The sequence below is a fragment of the Strongylocentrotus purpuratus genome, unplaced genomic scaffold, assembly GCF_000002235.5.
Source record: "Strongylocentrotus purpuratus isolate Spur 01 unplaced genomic scaffold, Spur_5.0 spur5_scaffold_4, whole genome shotgun sequence".
Classification (NCBI taxonomy): Eukaryota; Metazoa; Echinodermata; class Echinoidea; order Camarodonta; family Strongylocentrotidae; genus Strongylocentrotus; species Strongylocentrotus purpuratus.
The window spans coordinates 26094600-26111421 of NW_022145610.1; the positions used below are offsets into that span (position 1 = coordinate 26094600).

At 37.1% G+C, this 16822-nt stretch overlaps 1 protein-coding gene across 1 annotated transcript; it reads right to left on the minus strand.

The window, feature by feature from the left end:
• Positions 1 to 1010: 1010 nt before the first annotated feature.
• Positions 1011 to 16452, minus strand: LOC590747 (U4/U6 small nuclear ribonucleoprotein Prp4). The gene is made up of 15 exons (XM_030997867.1): positions 16393 to 16452; positions 14573 to 14742; positions 13908 to 13984; positions 13527 to 13599; positions 12697 to 12827; positions 11848 to 11930; positions 11259 to 11352; positions 9148 to 9242; positions 7610 to 7792; positions 6816 to 6905; positions 5540 to 5662; positions 3805 to 3912; positions 2657 to 2775; positions 2085 to 2134; positions 1011 to 1318 (listed from the first exon to the last, which is right to left on the minus strand). Exons 2-15 carry the CDS (start codon positions 14709 to 14711, stop codon positions 1175 to 1177), a joined length of 1509 nt encoding a protein of 502 aa, XP_030853727.1. The 5' UTR covers positions 14712 to 14742; positions 16393 to 16452; the 3' UTR covers positions 1011 to 1174.
• Between the last annotated feature and the right edge of the window lie 370 nt (positions 16453 to 16822).

The following is a 16822-nucleotide window of genomic DNA, read 5'->3' on the forward strand; positions in this document are numbered from 1 at the left end:
TATTTTTGAAAAGAAAAGCATGGTACACTAGCCATCAATCTGTATCTAAAATGTATCACAAAAATAGTTCATGCATTGTGCAAAGGGTGTGCACATGAAAGAAAAAGCATGGCAACCCGCAAGTGTCGAATAACAAAGTATATCCAGATCATGATGATATTATCGTGGATATAAGCAGCTTCCATAGAAGTTTACCAGTTCTTGAATCAACTAATTATTTGATGTGGATTACAAAAGACGCACCTATCCATAAACTCAATTCATTTGATATCTAAATGACAAGGGGAGTGGAATAGGGGCTCATTTTTAATGTGCTTAAAAATTAAAAATGATCTGCAGATTTTCTAGTCTTTCAACGATTTTTTTTTTTCAACACTTCAGTGGCTTTCTTCATATTGCTTTAGGATCGCTCATTTGCCACATGTAATAAAAAAAAATCCCTACACTTGATGAGAGGATTGATTTGTAAAATTACCCATTTCTAGTCTTGTGACAACCCCCTTTTTCACAAACAATGAGACGCAGGGTGTGTGGCAGTTAAGGAAATTCTTAGTCCAGGATTTAACTGTTCAGTTTTGTTGAGCATTGCTCTTAATGATATCAAAATAATTTTTCATCTTTGATACCGGTATAAAGGTATAAAAGTAGAGAAGAATAAAAATATTCCATGTTTATTCTCTTCAGTGCCAAGTACCACGTTGGAAGAAAAAAACAAAATCAATATTCCACTTTGTATAAAGACAAAGTTGAGTTCTGGTCATGCGATTGCATTGTGAAAGAAAAGGAGTGGAATCGATCAGAAACGGTTGATCAAGTATCAGTGTGTACTGTAAGGTTCTGGAGTCATCAAAATCATAATAAATTTGGCCCAGTCTTGGTAAAGTAACAAGCACTGTTCAAAGAAAGATGTATATAGGACTACACAAATGGTGTCAGGGCTACTATACCTTGATTTCCTTATCTGTCTATGCTCATTTCTCAGCCAGGATACATTTTCTACCAAAATTGTTTGGCAAATGACATTTATTTGTAATCTTGAATATTAAGTGTAAGTTTCGTTTGAGAATTCATTTTCTTTTTTTAACCAGAACTTAACTTTATCCTTAACTTTGGTGCACAGTTCCAAGGTGGAAGAAGAAAAACAAAAAAGAGTAATAAAAAATCACACTTTGTTTCACTCTGGTGCCCACAATTTGAATGTCCTGTCAAACGAAGATGTTGCTATGTATTTCTCATCGGGTGAAAGGTCGACGCACATTACCTTCCCATCATGCCCTGCCAGCGTGTTGAGAGGTGACCAGCCTGGATGTGCCCATACCTAGGGATAAGAAAAGAAAGAGTGGAGGTGGAGAGTTGGAAAGCAAAATTGTTTTGAAAAAAAGAAAGATGTGAGGAACGAGCCACACATCAACCTTTACTAGAGATTCACGAGAATATTTCTTCAAAAAGCATCATCTAAGGAATTAATAGCCATATCATATATCCCCCCATAGCATTGCTCTGTCTAATGAACAGAGCAGTTGTGAGTGTTTTGAAAACATGAGTTGATTTACATTCAACTTTGACTTGGGGGATCATGAAATTGACTCATTTTTCTTGTTGAGAACTGAAATTCCTCTTTGTCTTAGCCAAAATTTGACTCGTTAAATCTGACTTCAAACAATAGAGGGAAAAGTCAGGACTTGTTGAGATAGTTGACTTGGCTAGTTTTTACTTAGGAGAAGTCATCTCCTGCAATGTTAACTATATGAGCTTTTAAAATAACAAAGGGTTAAATCTGGACTTTCCTCAGAGCCCGTCTGTACTAGTTTGGCCAGGGGGATTAGACCTCCCTGTAAGGTCACTGACGGGTGGTTATCTCATCAAATCAGCTCTCAATTAACATAAGAAAAAGGGGATCATGGGGGACCAACATGCACCGATTTGGCATTGTTTGTTATATAGAGGGCGCAAGTAGCTATGAGTAGTACAATGGGGCTTTAAGAGTCGACTTGGCCAATTTTTGACCTGCGTGACATGATTTTTTGGGAGGTTCAATATATATATATATATATATATATATATATATATATATATGATCTTACCTTGGCTGTGCCATCGTATGAACATGTAATGAGGTAGTCTCCAGTAGTACCTGAAAAAAAGATAATAATGCAACAAAGTTTAAATGCTTATCCACACGTTATAATAATAATAATAACAATTGGATTCTTATATAGCGCACGTATCGACCTTGCAAGGTCCTCAAGGCGCTTCAACATTACCCGGCTATCCTAGGCTGCCGACTTCGACAGCATTTTAAGGAATTCCTTCGTACCGGTACCCATTTAACACCTGGATGGAGAGTGGTAAGTGTAGATCAATGTCTTGCCAAAGGACATTAGTGCCACTCCTCCTCCTTCTTTCCTTCCTCTTCTTCTTGACCATCTTCTCCTTCTCCTCCCCTGCCTTCTTATTATTATTCCTTTTCTTTCTTTTTTGGAAAAATTCTATGCCAAATGAAACCAGAATTCAAAGAATGAAAATTATAAACTTGATCGTTCATCAATAGCTATAGTTTATAAACATGGTGTCATAGAATTGGTAAAGTAGTACTTTCATGTCACTGAAAATGAAAAATTATAATGGTTCTTTGATTCCATTTAGTATTGTTTACCTTGGAACTTGAGTCCCGTAATCAGATTCTGATGTGCAGGGATGGTATAGAGTACTTTCCGCTGTCTCATGTCCCATATCTTAGCTGTATTATCCTCGCTTCCAGTAGCTAGCTGATAGCTGTGAGAAAAAACAAACAGAGAGGGCGATAGATCACATTTAGCACAAGAGAATTGAGCATCTGGTACCAAGCTGATAGCTGTGAGCAAAAACAAAGAGAGATGGCGATAGATCACATTTAGCACGAGAGAATAGGACTTCAGGTACCAAGCTGATAGCTGTGAGAAAAAACAAACAGAGATGGCGATAGATCACATTTAGCACAAGAGAATTGAGCCTCTGGTACCAAGCTGATAGCTGTGAACAAAAACAAACAGAGATGGCGATAGATCACATTTAGGACAAGAGATTTGCTTCTGGTACCAAGCTGATTGCTGTGAGCAAAAACAAACAGAGATGGCGATAGATCACATTTAGGACAAGAGAATCGAGCTATGATGAAACAATATGAGCCACATAGGAATTCCATAGGCCAATTCCTGCTTCATGTGTGGGTGTAGCCTTTTGACAAGGCCTCGTTGACTCTGGCTAAGCGGCTGAGATGAGTCTAGATACCCGGAGTGAACGCGCGACCGAATGACGAATGTCATGAGGCCTTTTGGAAAGTGGGTTTCACTGCTCCGCATGAATTATTCATAGAATGTAGGCCAATATGCCTACTTTGGATTCATGATTCGTTCCATGTAGAGGTCAGTGGTCAGTGGTCTTAGCACGTACGTATAGTAGGCATGTAGGTCCATGTTCGCACTACGTAGAGTTTACTGTGTGTGTGTGTGTGTGATGGATACTATATGCTGACGTCGTGCTAGGATACGTTTTCTACGTTTTCTGAAGCGAGTTCCAGTCGGAAACAAGGGTTAACATAAGAAATCCAAACCAGATTGATAAAGGCCACAGGTCTGGACAATTCGCACTGGCGTTAATTCAGGTTTTCGCGATTAGTCTCTTTTTAGTCACTCGGCGTCTTTTTAGTCACTCGGCGTCCATCAGGCATGTGGCCTTGTTTAAAGGCTAGTGTGGGTGAGGCTAAAAAAAGTTCTTTATTGAGATAATGTGAAAATGTCACATACTTCTTTGATGGTCTCTTACCCGTTCGGTGAGAAGTTGACAGCAAGTACCGACTTGAGATGACCTTCAAGGAACATGATACAACGGCCCGTCCTCAGATCCCATAACCTACCGAATGCATCCATACCACTGAAAAAATAATGATGAGAAACGCACATTATGAACGTTTCAGAGATTTATGCATGTATCACAGATATTACAGTGTATTTGCGTGAAACATTGCATAGATGTTGACACAAAACGAGCTCATTTCTGAAAAAACGGAGTTCTATGTAAGATTGCCTCACAGAGATGAAAGCAAAGAAATATTAAAAACATTCAACACACCATTAAAGCAATGTTTAGTTTGACACCTTCCAAAGGTGTTTTGTAAAGCTTTCAATGGTAAATCTATACAGTACAAACACCACAATGAAAGTAGCTACCATGAGTGTCAGCATAATTTACTTTTCATTTGAACTATTCCTTTAAAAAATTGAAGACGCATGATGGCTTAGTGATACGGCAGAGGTTTTGTAGCAGGGAAGCATTGGTCTGAAACCAAGCTGTTAAATGCACAAGTGCTCTTTGAAAAGGCATTAATCCTCAACTACAAAATGTTCCATTTTGGTCATGTAAAATTACTCGGTTATCAATGCTGAATGCGAAAATGGGTGCTCCAACCATACCTAAGGAAGGATTGCTCGGGACTTTATTATTCTTGAAATTAAAGGGTTTGGTTAAGGGCTGCAAAAGGGTTTTAGGTTAGGGTGGGGGTAAGGTTTGGGGTTAGGTATAGTGTAAGGTTCAGGTTTGAAATTAAAATTACCACGGAGCAATTATCGCAAAAGCATGTGATGTACAACCACCTGAATGACAACATCGATAAACAATCAATTTCCTCGTGTTCTTGAATATATATCCCCTTAAGGGTAAAGACCAGTTATGGTCATGCGATTGCATTGTGAAAGAAACGGTGTGGAATCGATCAGAAAAGGTTGATCATCTAGCATCTAGCATCTGCAAAGTTCTGGAATCATCAAAATGATAAGAAATTTGGCCCATTCTTCGTAAAGTTACAAGCACTATACACAGAAAGATGTATATGGGACTACCCTATATCTCTCACAGACCATGAGAGAAACAAATTTACCAAATATATGAATTAGTAGGCAGTTTCCCGGCAAATTTTTTATCATTCTGTATTAGTCAAAACATATTCTTTCACATGATTGGTAATGAGAGCTTCCATTTCATTTTTTGAAATTGGGGCGTTTCCAATACTGGTCTTTACCTTTAACCTGATATTGGCCCAGTTTCATAAAAACTTGTTCTCGATCACAAGTAATAATAACTGTTACAAGCTACAGAAATTACTGCATTTGATTGGCCGAGAGCAAAATTTGTAATGGAAGGTTAGCACTTGTTATTGATATTGTTATTGTGAAACCAGGGGGGTGTTTCACAAAGATCCTCAGGCGAACTTATATTTTAGAATTATGGAAAGCCATTAACATCCTTCAAAATACTTTGTAAAAGTTATTTTAAAAGGCAATAAATGTTGATTCAAATTATTCATATTTTCTATTATCATGGGAGATTTCATGTTCTTGATGTGGAATTTCATGAAAAATCTAAAATACTTCAATTTTTACTTTTGAATATATTTCATTATAAGGCTACAAATGGCTCTCCATAATTTTAAAGTCCAACTTAAAGATAAGTTCAACTTAGAATCTTTGTGAAACACCCCCAGTCCCTGAGCAGCGATACATACCCTGTAGCACATATGGCACCATCCTTCTGAAAGTCGATGGAGTAGACGGCTTTACTGTGCCCCTCCTGGTGGAGAATCTCCTCCTGCACCTCCAGGTCCCACAGTCTCCAGGAGGAGTCAAAGCTGCACAAAGAAAACAATATGTGACATAACAATAATAATAATAATAATATTTAGAGTTTATATAGCGCTTAATACAAATGTCTCTAAGCGCTTTACAAATATACTATTACCCTGGTCATTGGATTCAGTGCTTGCCCGCACACACTGTGTGCACAATCTCCACTCCCTGGGGAGCATTCCAGCCAGGCATTACTTGACAGTCAAAAACTCAAAAACATAATGGTTGGTATTAATAATATTAATAATACCTACTACCTAGTTCTTATATAGCGCTTTTCAGGACTGATGGCTCTCTCAAAGCACTTTACAGATATATATTTGAATGACTTTTTCTTGTAATTCTTTCCTTTCTATTTAAAGCACATAGGGACATGCTATCCTGTAATGTGTGACGCGCTATAAAAGAACTGAGTATTATTATCATTATTATATATATAATTACCCCGGTCATCGGATTCAGGCTTACCCGCGCGCACACACACACACAATGCATGCACATTCTCCATTCCCAGGGGAGCATTCAGCCAGGCGTCATTTTTACAAGCGCACACTTGCTAATCAAGCACATTAGTTTTCGCATCCTACCGGGTACCCATTTAACACCTGGGTGGAGAGTGGCAAATGTAGATCAATGTCTTGCCAAAGGACATAAGTGCCATGGTGGGACTTGAACCGCTGACCTTGTGATCCACAGTCCGTACATATCATATCTACTCGTCCATGACAACATGATTGTCTGAAATGCCAATTTTGAGGCAAACAAGTCAACATAAATGCACTTTGATGTTTTTATGTATATAAAACATTCATTAAGTTTGCGGTTTCACTAGGTTGGGTAGTCATGAAAAGGACTCTTGCCTTTGAAAGAGGTAGAAGAGAAAATGAGAGTGAGGGAGAGGTATTCTTTTAATTTAAATTTTGTGGGGACTACTTGATATCGGGAGAGAAGTTGAGAGAATTAAGAGAGAAAGAGAGGTATTCATTCATGAGTGGTGTCCTGAAAAGCACTGGTGAACCAGGGTATGAATGAAGAGAAGAGGCAGAGAGAAAGAAGGGGGAGAGTGAGAGAGAAAAGGGGGAGGGGGAAGGGGTGGGGGAGGGGAGTGGGAGGGGGAGGGGGAGGGGTGGGATAAATTAAAATACTTGATCTTACCATGCTGTGCCTAGGAATCTGCCCGATGGATGATACTCTACTCTGCTTACCCTGGCTTCGTGCCCTTCTATGTTAGCAACGGGTTCCTCACTGTGGAAACAATACATCAACAATAAAGAGTTGCTTGCTTGTTATTACAACACTTTGATAAAGGAGACATGAACCAATTATTTCAATTATTCCATGGATAAATATATATTTATATGCTCAAAAGTAATGAATTTGACCACTGAATATATTCCATTGGGAAATATGAACTTTTGACATTAACATCGTCATCATCATCCTCCTCCTCCTCCTCCTGCTCCTCCTCAGCTCCATCAACATTATTACCATTACCATTACCACTAACATCATATCAACATGTAGCAGCATCATCATCATCATCATCTTCATCATTCATATCCTGCTCCTCTTCCTTCTGTTAATCATCACATCATCATTATCAACATCAATATCATCGTAATCATCATTATCATCATCTTCAATATCATTACCATCACCATTAATCTTATAACCCATTCTCAATATTTATAAAACTTTACATGATCTTCCTCAAGAGTACTTTCCAAAGTTCCAAAGTTTGACTGCACTAACAGTCCAGTAGGCAAGAATCATTATCTTGTTTAACATTGATATAACAATCACACTCACCACACTTCCATCATCATTATCATCATTACCACCACCACCACCATCGTTGTCGTTGTTGTGGTCATCATCATCATCATCATCATCATCATCACCATCTTCAGTTATTTGCATTCATAAGATGATCTGACAGCAAAACTTACCTTTCAAAGCTCCAGAGTTTGACTGCACCATCGGCTGAGCACGAAGCCATACAGCAAGCGTTGGGTGAGAGTGAGAGCGTCGCCTGAGGATGGAACACCACACAACCCACATGGGCATTATGGCCTCTCAGTGTCTTGTAATGACTGAAGTCTGGTGATGTCCACAGCTTGATAAGACCACTCCTAAAAAAGCACCAAGATGTATACAAATTATAGGGTATCTGTTTTACACTTGTCAAAGCTTAGGATAAGTCCATCAGTTTGAAGAAGTGAACACACTTTATGTATATATTGTAAACACATTGAATCAAGCGTTAACTCCCAAGGGTGCGTTCAAGTTTTTTGAAGCTAGAATCACAAACATGAATCACAAATCAAAACGCCGTTAAAAATTACGTTATTACCAGCCTACATATACTTAACTGATCTTTGAGAAGTGTCTAACTTTTGTTTTTAAGTGGCCCAAACATTGTGGAGCGTGTGTGCAGCGCTTTGTAACTACAAAGAAAAGGCGCTATATCAAATATCTTTTGGATTGGATAATTGAGATCACCGTTTGTTCAAGCGATTTTTAGCGTCTGTGATTCTACAGAATCACGATACGAAACGCATCTTTTTCAGCGTTTCATTTTTGCTTTTTTAAACACGTTTATTTTTACGACCAACAAAAAAAATGCTTGAAATCGATTGAACGCAACGCGTTTTAAACTAAATGTCTTTGAAAACCGTGTGTCTAGGGTGAAAAAGTGTCGCTTGAATTCACCCTGAGTACCATGAATAAACATATTTAGCATAAACTTAAAATTTATTTTGAGTTTCCTCACTTCAGTTAAGACCAACAAATTTTTGAGTAGTGAGTAATTCCATTCCTAATTGCTGCCAATCAGCTGCGCTGATCCATTGACATGGCTGATATAAAGTTATTGAACATCATTGGCAAATCATTGCAATTAACTCGCTGTGAAAATAGAAATCTAACCTTTTAAAAATTGTAGTGATAACCTCAGGGGTGATTGTTTGGTCAATGGTTGAGTTAGTACAGAGATCGATTTACCTGCACTAATAACTCCATGAAAGATATTATAAGGTACTGAAGCATGCACAGTCAAACTTGTCTTTTAAGGCCAACCAAGAGAAACAGAAAAAAGGTGGCCACTGTAGACAAGTGGCCTTTCTAGACAGGTTCTACGACACATATTTCTTTCTCAAGGGAGACAAAACCCATGGCCACTATAGGAGGGTGGCCTTTATAGAGAGGTGGCCACTAAGACAGGTTTGACCGATTATGTTTTTATTTCATTCTATTTATTAAACTGAATACAGTCATACACAAGTTTTTTGACAACATGGATCCATAGAACTGGGCCCCATTTCACAAAACTTGTCATCAGTGACAAATGACAGTTTTTGTTATAATCTACTGAAATCCTTGCTTCTGATTGGTTATCAGCAGATTTGTCACTGACTTTTGTCATTTGTCATTGAAAAAAGGCTTTGTGAAACAGGTCCCTGATCTTCGAACAAAAGAAGCCACTCACCATGATGCTGTGGCAAGTAGTCTTGAGTCAGGGCTGAAACGACAATAAGAGATGGGCCTTGTGTCTCCAATCTGACTACCTATTGCTGTTAGACTCTAAGAAGAGAAAATAAAAATCATGATAGGTCACAAGAAAGCTTCAAACTGAAAACATATTGGCTGTATAATAATAATAACTACTTCTCGTAAAGAATCGTATCTTTACCAGTTACGACCGATTGAAGAGCTTACAATAATTACCCCGGTCATTGGATCTGCACATTCTCCACTCTCTGGGGAGCGTATCGGCTTTGAATCACATTGACCGTTGCATCCTACCAGGTACTCATTTAACACCAGGGTGGAGAGGAGCAATATGGATAAAATGCCTTGGACAAGGACATAAGTGCTGTCCCAGGTGACCTGTGCATTCCGAATAAAGTATTAAACCACTCAACTACAACACTTGTATAATATCATATTTGCATACATAATGAACTGAGAACAAATATTCATCTATGATTTCACCAAGTTTTGTAAAAATATTTCGCAGTTACTCATCTTTCATTAGAAATGACAAGTGATAACAAATGCTAACACCCCATTCCCAATATCACAATGGTACACATTTTTCAATTTAAAAAGTGCAGTTTCGCACATCAAAGTATAAATACTAATGGAAAGACTTACTAGTCTGGATTGGCTATGTGATCAAAATATAGTTGAAGACCATCCACTCATAAACTTTAGAAGGGGGCTGAAAAATAGGTTCAATGGAATTTTTGGGTTTGAATCCTAACCCCTTTTATGCTACCATAATTCCAACAATGAACTGGAGAATGACATTTTGATTCATAGTGCTTCGTTTCATGATTGAATCAGGCATAAAATGTCTTCCATGAGAACAAACTTCACAATAGCTGTATCTACTTCTGTTTCAGGGAGAGAAAACTTTAGGTGCTAGAAACCTTGGGGTCACATTTGATAATAATCTATCTCTGAAGACTCATGTGAACAATGTATGCAGATCTGCCTCATTTGCGTTGCATAAAATCGGTAGCATCCGTCAGTTTCTTACTAAAAAGACCACCCAGAGACTTGTTCAGTTACTGGTCATGTCTCGTATTGACTTTTGCAACAGTCTTCTGTATGGTCTTCCTGATGCACAAATTAACAAATTGCAGAGAGTACAAAATTCAGCTGCTAGACTTATTGCAAAGCGTCGTTCACGTGAGTCCATCACTCCACTGTTTAGGGAGCTTCACATGCTAAGAGTCCGGGAACGAATTGATTTTAAGATCCTCTTGCTGACTTTCCAATGTTTGACAAAAACAGCTCCAGTCTACCTTCAAAGGCTGATATCAGAATACTTACCCTCCCGCAACCTGCGCTCAAACAAGAAATCACTCTTAATAGTTCCTGCCACCAATACCCAGTCTTATGGTTCCCGAACTTTTTATGCAGCATCCCCTCAACTCTGGAACAATTTACCTCAATGTATAAAACAAGCAGATTCAACAGACAAATTCAAATCCATGTTAAAAACCTACTTTTTTGTTAAATAGCCTTTTTCATTTGCATATGCAGCCCCCTTGATTGTCCACTATCTATTATGTATAACTTAATATTTGGCTGTAATTCCTTCTCTTTCTATTTTTCTTAAGCGCTTAGAGACATATTTTGTGATAAGCGCTATACAAATGTTGTTAATTATTATTATTATTATTATTATTATTTTTAATCGCAACACACCGGTCAAAAGTCACATTCCTGGGCGGGATTGGCTGCCCACGACACAGAAAGGGGTAAAATAATTCTGGGGGGTGTTTCACAAAGATTTGAAGTCGAACTTAAATCTTATGGAGAGCCATTTGTAGCCTTAAAATAAAATATATTCAAAAGCGAAAAATCAAGTATTTTAGATTTTTTATAAATTCCACATCAAGAACATGAAATCTCCAATGATAATAGAAAATATAAATGATTTGAATCAACATTTTATTCCTTTTAAAATAACTTTTACAAAATATTTTCATAGATAGACAGCTTTCCATAATTGTTAACTTAGAGATAAGTTCAACTTAGGATCTTTGTGAAACACCCCCCAGGACATATTAGTTTAATGGTGCTTACCCTGGCCTTTCTGTGCAGTTCCTGTCTTCTGGCATTGGTCTGTGATTCAGGGATCCTCATGGCTTCTCTAGCTTCTTCTAATCTCTTGTCGGCTCTGTCAAGGATTACATTGCAACAAATACATCATCATCATTTGCTTTGAATTCATTGTTGGATTGTTCATAGTAAAACATTAGATTAAGTATAAATTACAGTGTTCACTTCATGTGCTTTATGTAATGCCAACAACTGAATTTCCAAATTGACCAATACAATTAATCTGAATCTGAATCTGAATTAAAAATAGATTTTATTTGTATAACTGTGAGAATTATTGCTTATCTGACAAGGACTTTTCTGGTGATGATTTTTGAACAACCATTTTGATATGATATTAAATATATCTTAATCATTTAACACAGATTTAGAAATAAAACATAATATAAAATGAACAAAATAAATCATATTTTGCATAGTACATTCAAACACAAGTATGATATGACATGACATGCTTGTGCATTTTGAGGAGAAATAAAATCACATTCTCTTCTCAAATGTACTAGCGTCATAAACCTTACAGAACATAATTTTTCTCAACAAATTTATTCACCTTGGTAATGAATACTCAGCGATCCAAAGTCTGGCATTTTTCAAACTGGCTGGGCCCTCATGATACCATGTAGTTTGTTTCTCCTGTGATATCAAATAAAACAATAATTGACAATGATTGGTAGCTCAGGGAGTAAATAATTACATCAATATGAAACCCAAAAGTTGAAGGCATTCCACTGTTATCTACCCTGTAAGATAAAATCTTAATGCATTATTGTATTGCAATACGACCACAAAGTCATTGCATTGTTTCACTCTATAATAAACATACATTTCAAGTGTTTCACACATTTAATAAGCATACATTTCAAGAGTTTCACACTACAAAATGAGCTTACATTTCAAGTGTTTCATACAATAAATAAGGAATTGAAAAGTTAGGGTGATTTATCTGGTCTGTGTATAATATCAAACAGCTTCAATCATGCCATCTCAGGAATATCTGATATTTATTGCCCTCTGGATTCCAGGATTGATTCATAATTTCAGAATTTCTTTTGGTAAGCTATCATTTTTCTTTAATTTCTCAATATAATGTTGAATTAAAGTGATTTAAATATAAATACCCAGGCCTGTAAATATCATAAAACAGGGTGTGTAGAACAGCAGTATGAATTTTATGAACCCATATTGGGAAAGTGTCTTGACATAACTTCTTTCTCCCAGGATTGATGTAGTAAATTTTTTTTTTTACATAATCATAAGTAAAAGTAATAGAGAAGGCCTGCATCAGTCCTGAGGTGAAAAATATGTGTCAGAAGTTTGTAAAATTTGTTCCTATTTACCCTATGTTTCAGTATTGGGTTATTTTGAGACAGACAAATGAGTGTTCATTCAGAAATCATACCGCTTCTCCGTCTTTGGCTTTCTCTTTGTTGGCTTTCTTGGCTTGTTTGTCTTGGTCAGCCATCTCCCCCAGAGCAGCAAGAAGATGGCGTAGCCTCTCTCTTCTTTCAGCTGGGCCCTCACTAAACAGACCTGAAGAAACGTGCAAAATATCTCTCCTTCATTCAATGCAAATGCTGTACAATCATAATTTTTTAATGAATTCTTCGCAAAATTTGGTGAATGGTTCGGATGCGCAAATGTTTCTTGCCGTGAGCATGGCCGTCACTAGCAGGGAAAAAAATTAACATTTTTTTTCGGGGCTACTTTTCAAGCTCCCGTGCATGAAAATAGCACTCTAAAATTTAGTTTGCATTGAACTCTATGCAAATTTACGGAGGCTCTTTTTGGCATTTCGGGGACTAAATCGCCCTGAGCCCCCGTGTATTTCTTTTACTGATCACTAGCAATCGGCGAAATTTTCTTGTTGCAAAAGTCTTTAGTTTTTCAGTAGTATATGTGTACTGAAACAAGAAAATATGCACAATAGAGGATGATAACAGCTTTCCCCAAGACAGGTTGAAACTCTCTTCAAAGAAATTGGAAACATTTAATTGATCTTGCAGATGAAGCTCGCTGTTTACTCAAAACAAAACAGTTCTCAAGTATAATATATCTTTGGATATGGCAATGATTTTCACAATGTACAACCCTGTAAATATACATACACCATGATAATTCCTGATTTGCGATATAAATTTATGTAAAAAAGATTGAGAACAAAAAAGCAACTAAAAAAACCCAGCTAGAGCGTACTTCAAAAACAAAAGTTGGTATAAAAAAGTCACTTACAGATAGGTTCTCCATATTTCCTAAGCTGTGCCTTTACTTCGGAATCATCTGTTGAAACTGTGATTTGCCTTGCCTGAGTAAAGGATTGATAATAGACTTGATTAGATAATAAACTCTTCAAAGGGGATTAAGAAAATAAAAGACAATTTTGTCCACCCCTATCATATAGATACTCTAAATTCATTACTTCATACAAGTATGTGGATGAGCAAAAAGTAATTTAACATTCCTCAAACAGTAATATAAGTGTACATAATTAAAAATGTTTATTGAGTTTATATGAAAATGTTCATTTCATTCAAACTATGATTTGACAAATTGGAAGATATAATGAATTTAAGCTCTTTAAGAAGTAAATAAAATGAACTAAAATACACAAACCTTTCTTCTTCTTTCAAACTCTGCCAATAATTCTTTCCTTCTTTCACTGATATGTTCCTCCATGTCAAATGTTTCACCTGTAAAAAAAGAGGTGTGGAATCAATTCATGCTCAAGTAAAACTTCAAATGTTCAATCATGAAACTTGGTGATTCGCGAACCTGTTGAAAAACAGCCTGTGACTAAAACAAGTTAACAGTGTTGTAATAAAATATAATTAGAATGAAGAGCATTGACATCACCTGCAGGCCTACCATTTCTTGCTTCTAGAACAATTTTATACAGGTTATTAACAGGACACATCTTCCTCACAAGGGCTACTACTCAGAGATTTCATGCATCACAACGCACTTACACAATATATTTCATACTTGCTTTTACAGAGGCATTTTTCAGCACCAATGGGGCAAGTAACTCTCATTCCCATCATTTTGTCCCTCCTAGTTTTCAATACAAAGATGTAGGTTAAAGCCACACTGTACTACTTGTAGCTACTTGCATCCTCTATATAGCAAACAATGCCTAATTGGTCCCCAATGATCCTCTTTTTCTTATGTTAATTGAGAGCTGATTTGACGAGATAACCACCTGTCAGTGACCTTGCAGGGAGGTCTAATTCCCCTGGCCAAACTAGTGCAGACGGGCTTTAAATGGAGTAATGACTTACCGGCAGACATGTTTATGTTGCCAGCTTCAAGAACGATGCCGGTGGCATCTGACACACCAGTTTTCTTGAGATGCTCCTCCAGTGTGCCATAGTGAACCCTCGGCTTCTTCAAGGCGGATAGTCCATCCTCCTCAGACATCTTGAATCAGTCCCTTGATTGTGGTGGTTCACTGAAAATAATAAAATTTCAAGACATGTCATCGATGACATGAATATGATTGCATCTCCCAATATGCCTCTACCCATATTCAGTGAACTATTTATTATATCTTGCCATTACACTAATTTTTCAAAATGAAATTTTCTTCATGGGTCCAAATATTTGGAACGATCTAGATCTAGACTCTACAAAAAGAAATTAGTCTGAGCCCATCACTGAATTAATATTAAAAACAATTGTAGTTATTATAAAAGTACTTGATAGTGCAATAACCTATAACCTAAAATTTATCAGACAGGTAAATTTTTAGGCCTGGGGGGTTATTTTCCTTTTATTTTTTTGTGGTTGGAGGGGGGGGGGGGGTTCATTTTCTGGGGTGGGGGGGGGGGGGGGGGGGGGTGGGGAGATTGTCCAGGGGGTAACTGTCCTTATACGTCTTTATTCATGTCCGGAAGAATATTAACACTTACACTAGTAACAGTATCGTCCACGAAAATGCGGATGATCTTTATTTTTTAGGACGAATCTGTTCGCTTTAACAAAGACGATCCTCGTTTATGCGGACGATCCTTTTCGGAACAGCGCCCCTAGCCCTACTGCTAATAATAATAATCATGATGATATAACCGGCAATAAAAAGGAGGGGCACTGGTCCGAGAATAAGGATCGTCCGCATTTTCGCACACAATGCTGATTTCCGATCCACAAGATGGAGATGCGAAGAAAAAAACGGACTCCAAAATGCATTTCACATTGTCTTTGTACAGAAACTTTTACGTTTTTAAGAGCGATAAATCCTTGGGCTTGGGAAGACGGATCACCCATAAAACTAGGAGACGGTGAACTGTGGGTATTTTATTACGCAGAATTGCCAGCGCGCAGTTTAGGAACCCGAAACCTGCAGAGCACCGAAGAAAAAAACGTCCGCGAAAATGCAGACGCATTTTCTGCGCATTAATTCTTATCATGCCACATAATCTCCATTGTGCCAAGCCCCAAATCCCCCCGTGCCAGGTTGTTTTGGAGATAATCTGATTAACGCGATGGATCTATGAATAGCGAGTGCAAAACACACAGCACAGTCCAATGAATGAGCATGAACAATAACTGCTATTACGATTGCGCCCTTGCATGCACATGGCACTCAAGCGATGGCTCTCTTGCATGTTCAAAGCACTATACCAATAGTGTGCATTCAGCCTTATGGCAGGCTATGAGTTAACAAGGATTTTCCTTGTTTATGCGGACGATTAACGATCCTCATTCTCGGAGTGCCAGCGCCCCTACTGAAGAATGATAACCATGCCATGTCATCAGTCATTTTTGCATTCAATTCCAAAATATCACTGTCACTTGACTAACAAATAAAATATTTGAGCGGCGTAAAAATTCGAATTCGAAAGTAAAAAGACCCAAAGACTTCCGTAATCGGATGACTGTCGAATTCGAAATGAAATATCTAGTTTTGAACACACGATTTTTAATATGTGGGACATGCTAAACAGTTGTGGAGCATATTTCATTCTTAAGTGTGGAAAAGTAAGTTTTTAAAAATAAAAAAATTAGGAGATTTATATTAACACCACATAAAGGGTAGAGCTACATCGAAAAAAATACAAATTTATGGTAAAAAAGATGAAATAATACGACCCGTTCTTACCAGTATTTCACGTTTGTGCGCCGTCGCAAATATGGTAGAAGATAGTGATTAGAAATTCATTAGAAAATTCGTCGCAAAATTTTGATCAACTTAAGAGCTTGATGTTATCTATTAGTTAAGAGTATTCTTTTGATTAAAAACACTAATTTTAGAATAATGAAATAATTATTAAAAACATTATTCATCAATAATAATACATTAATTATATAAAAATACCATAAGATTAAGTGTTAAACTAAGTATAAACTATTTTGATCAGTAAAAATTACTCTTTAAATTGATAAAGAGCTTGGACTCGAAATAAAATAATAAGCCATTTTTTCATTCCTAATAACTTTTCAGTCGCTATAGTGTTTTAGTTTTGTAAAAATGTACATTTTTCACTAATTTGGTTTGTTGACCTACTTGAAGTTTTTCAAATTTATTATTT

Excerpts from the sequence above, each read along its gene's own strand:
- LOC590747 (XM_030997867.1), bottom strand. The coding sequence starts at position 14,711 with ATGTCTGAGGAGGATGGACTATCCGCCTTGAAGAAGCCGAGGGTTCAC. Across the intron at positions 13,985-14,572 it reads CAACATAAACATGTCTGCCG|GTGAAACATTTGACATGGAG; the intron begins GTAAGTCATTAC and ends CTTTTTTTACAG. Across the intron at positions 7,793-9,147 it reads CTACTTGCCACAGCATCATG|GAGTGGTCTTATCAAGCTGT; the intron begins GTGAGTGGCTTC and ends GTGCTTTTTTAG.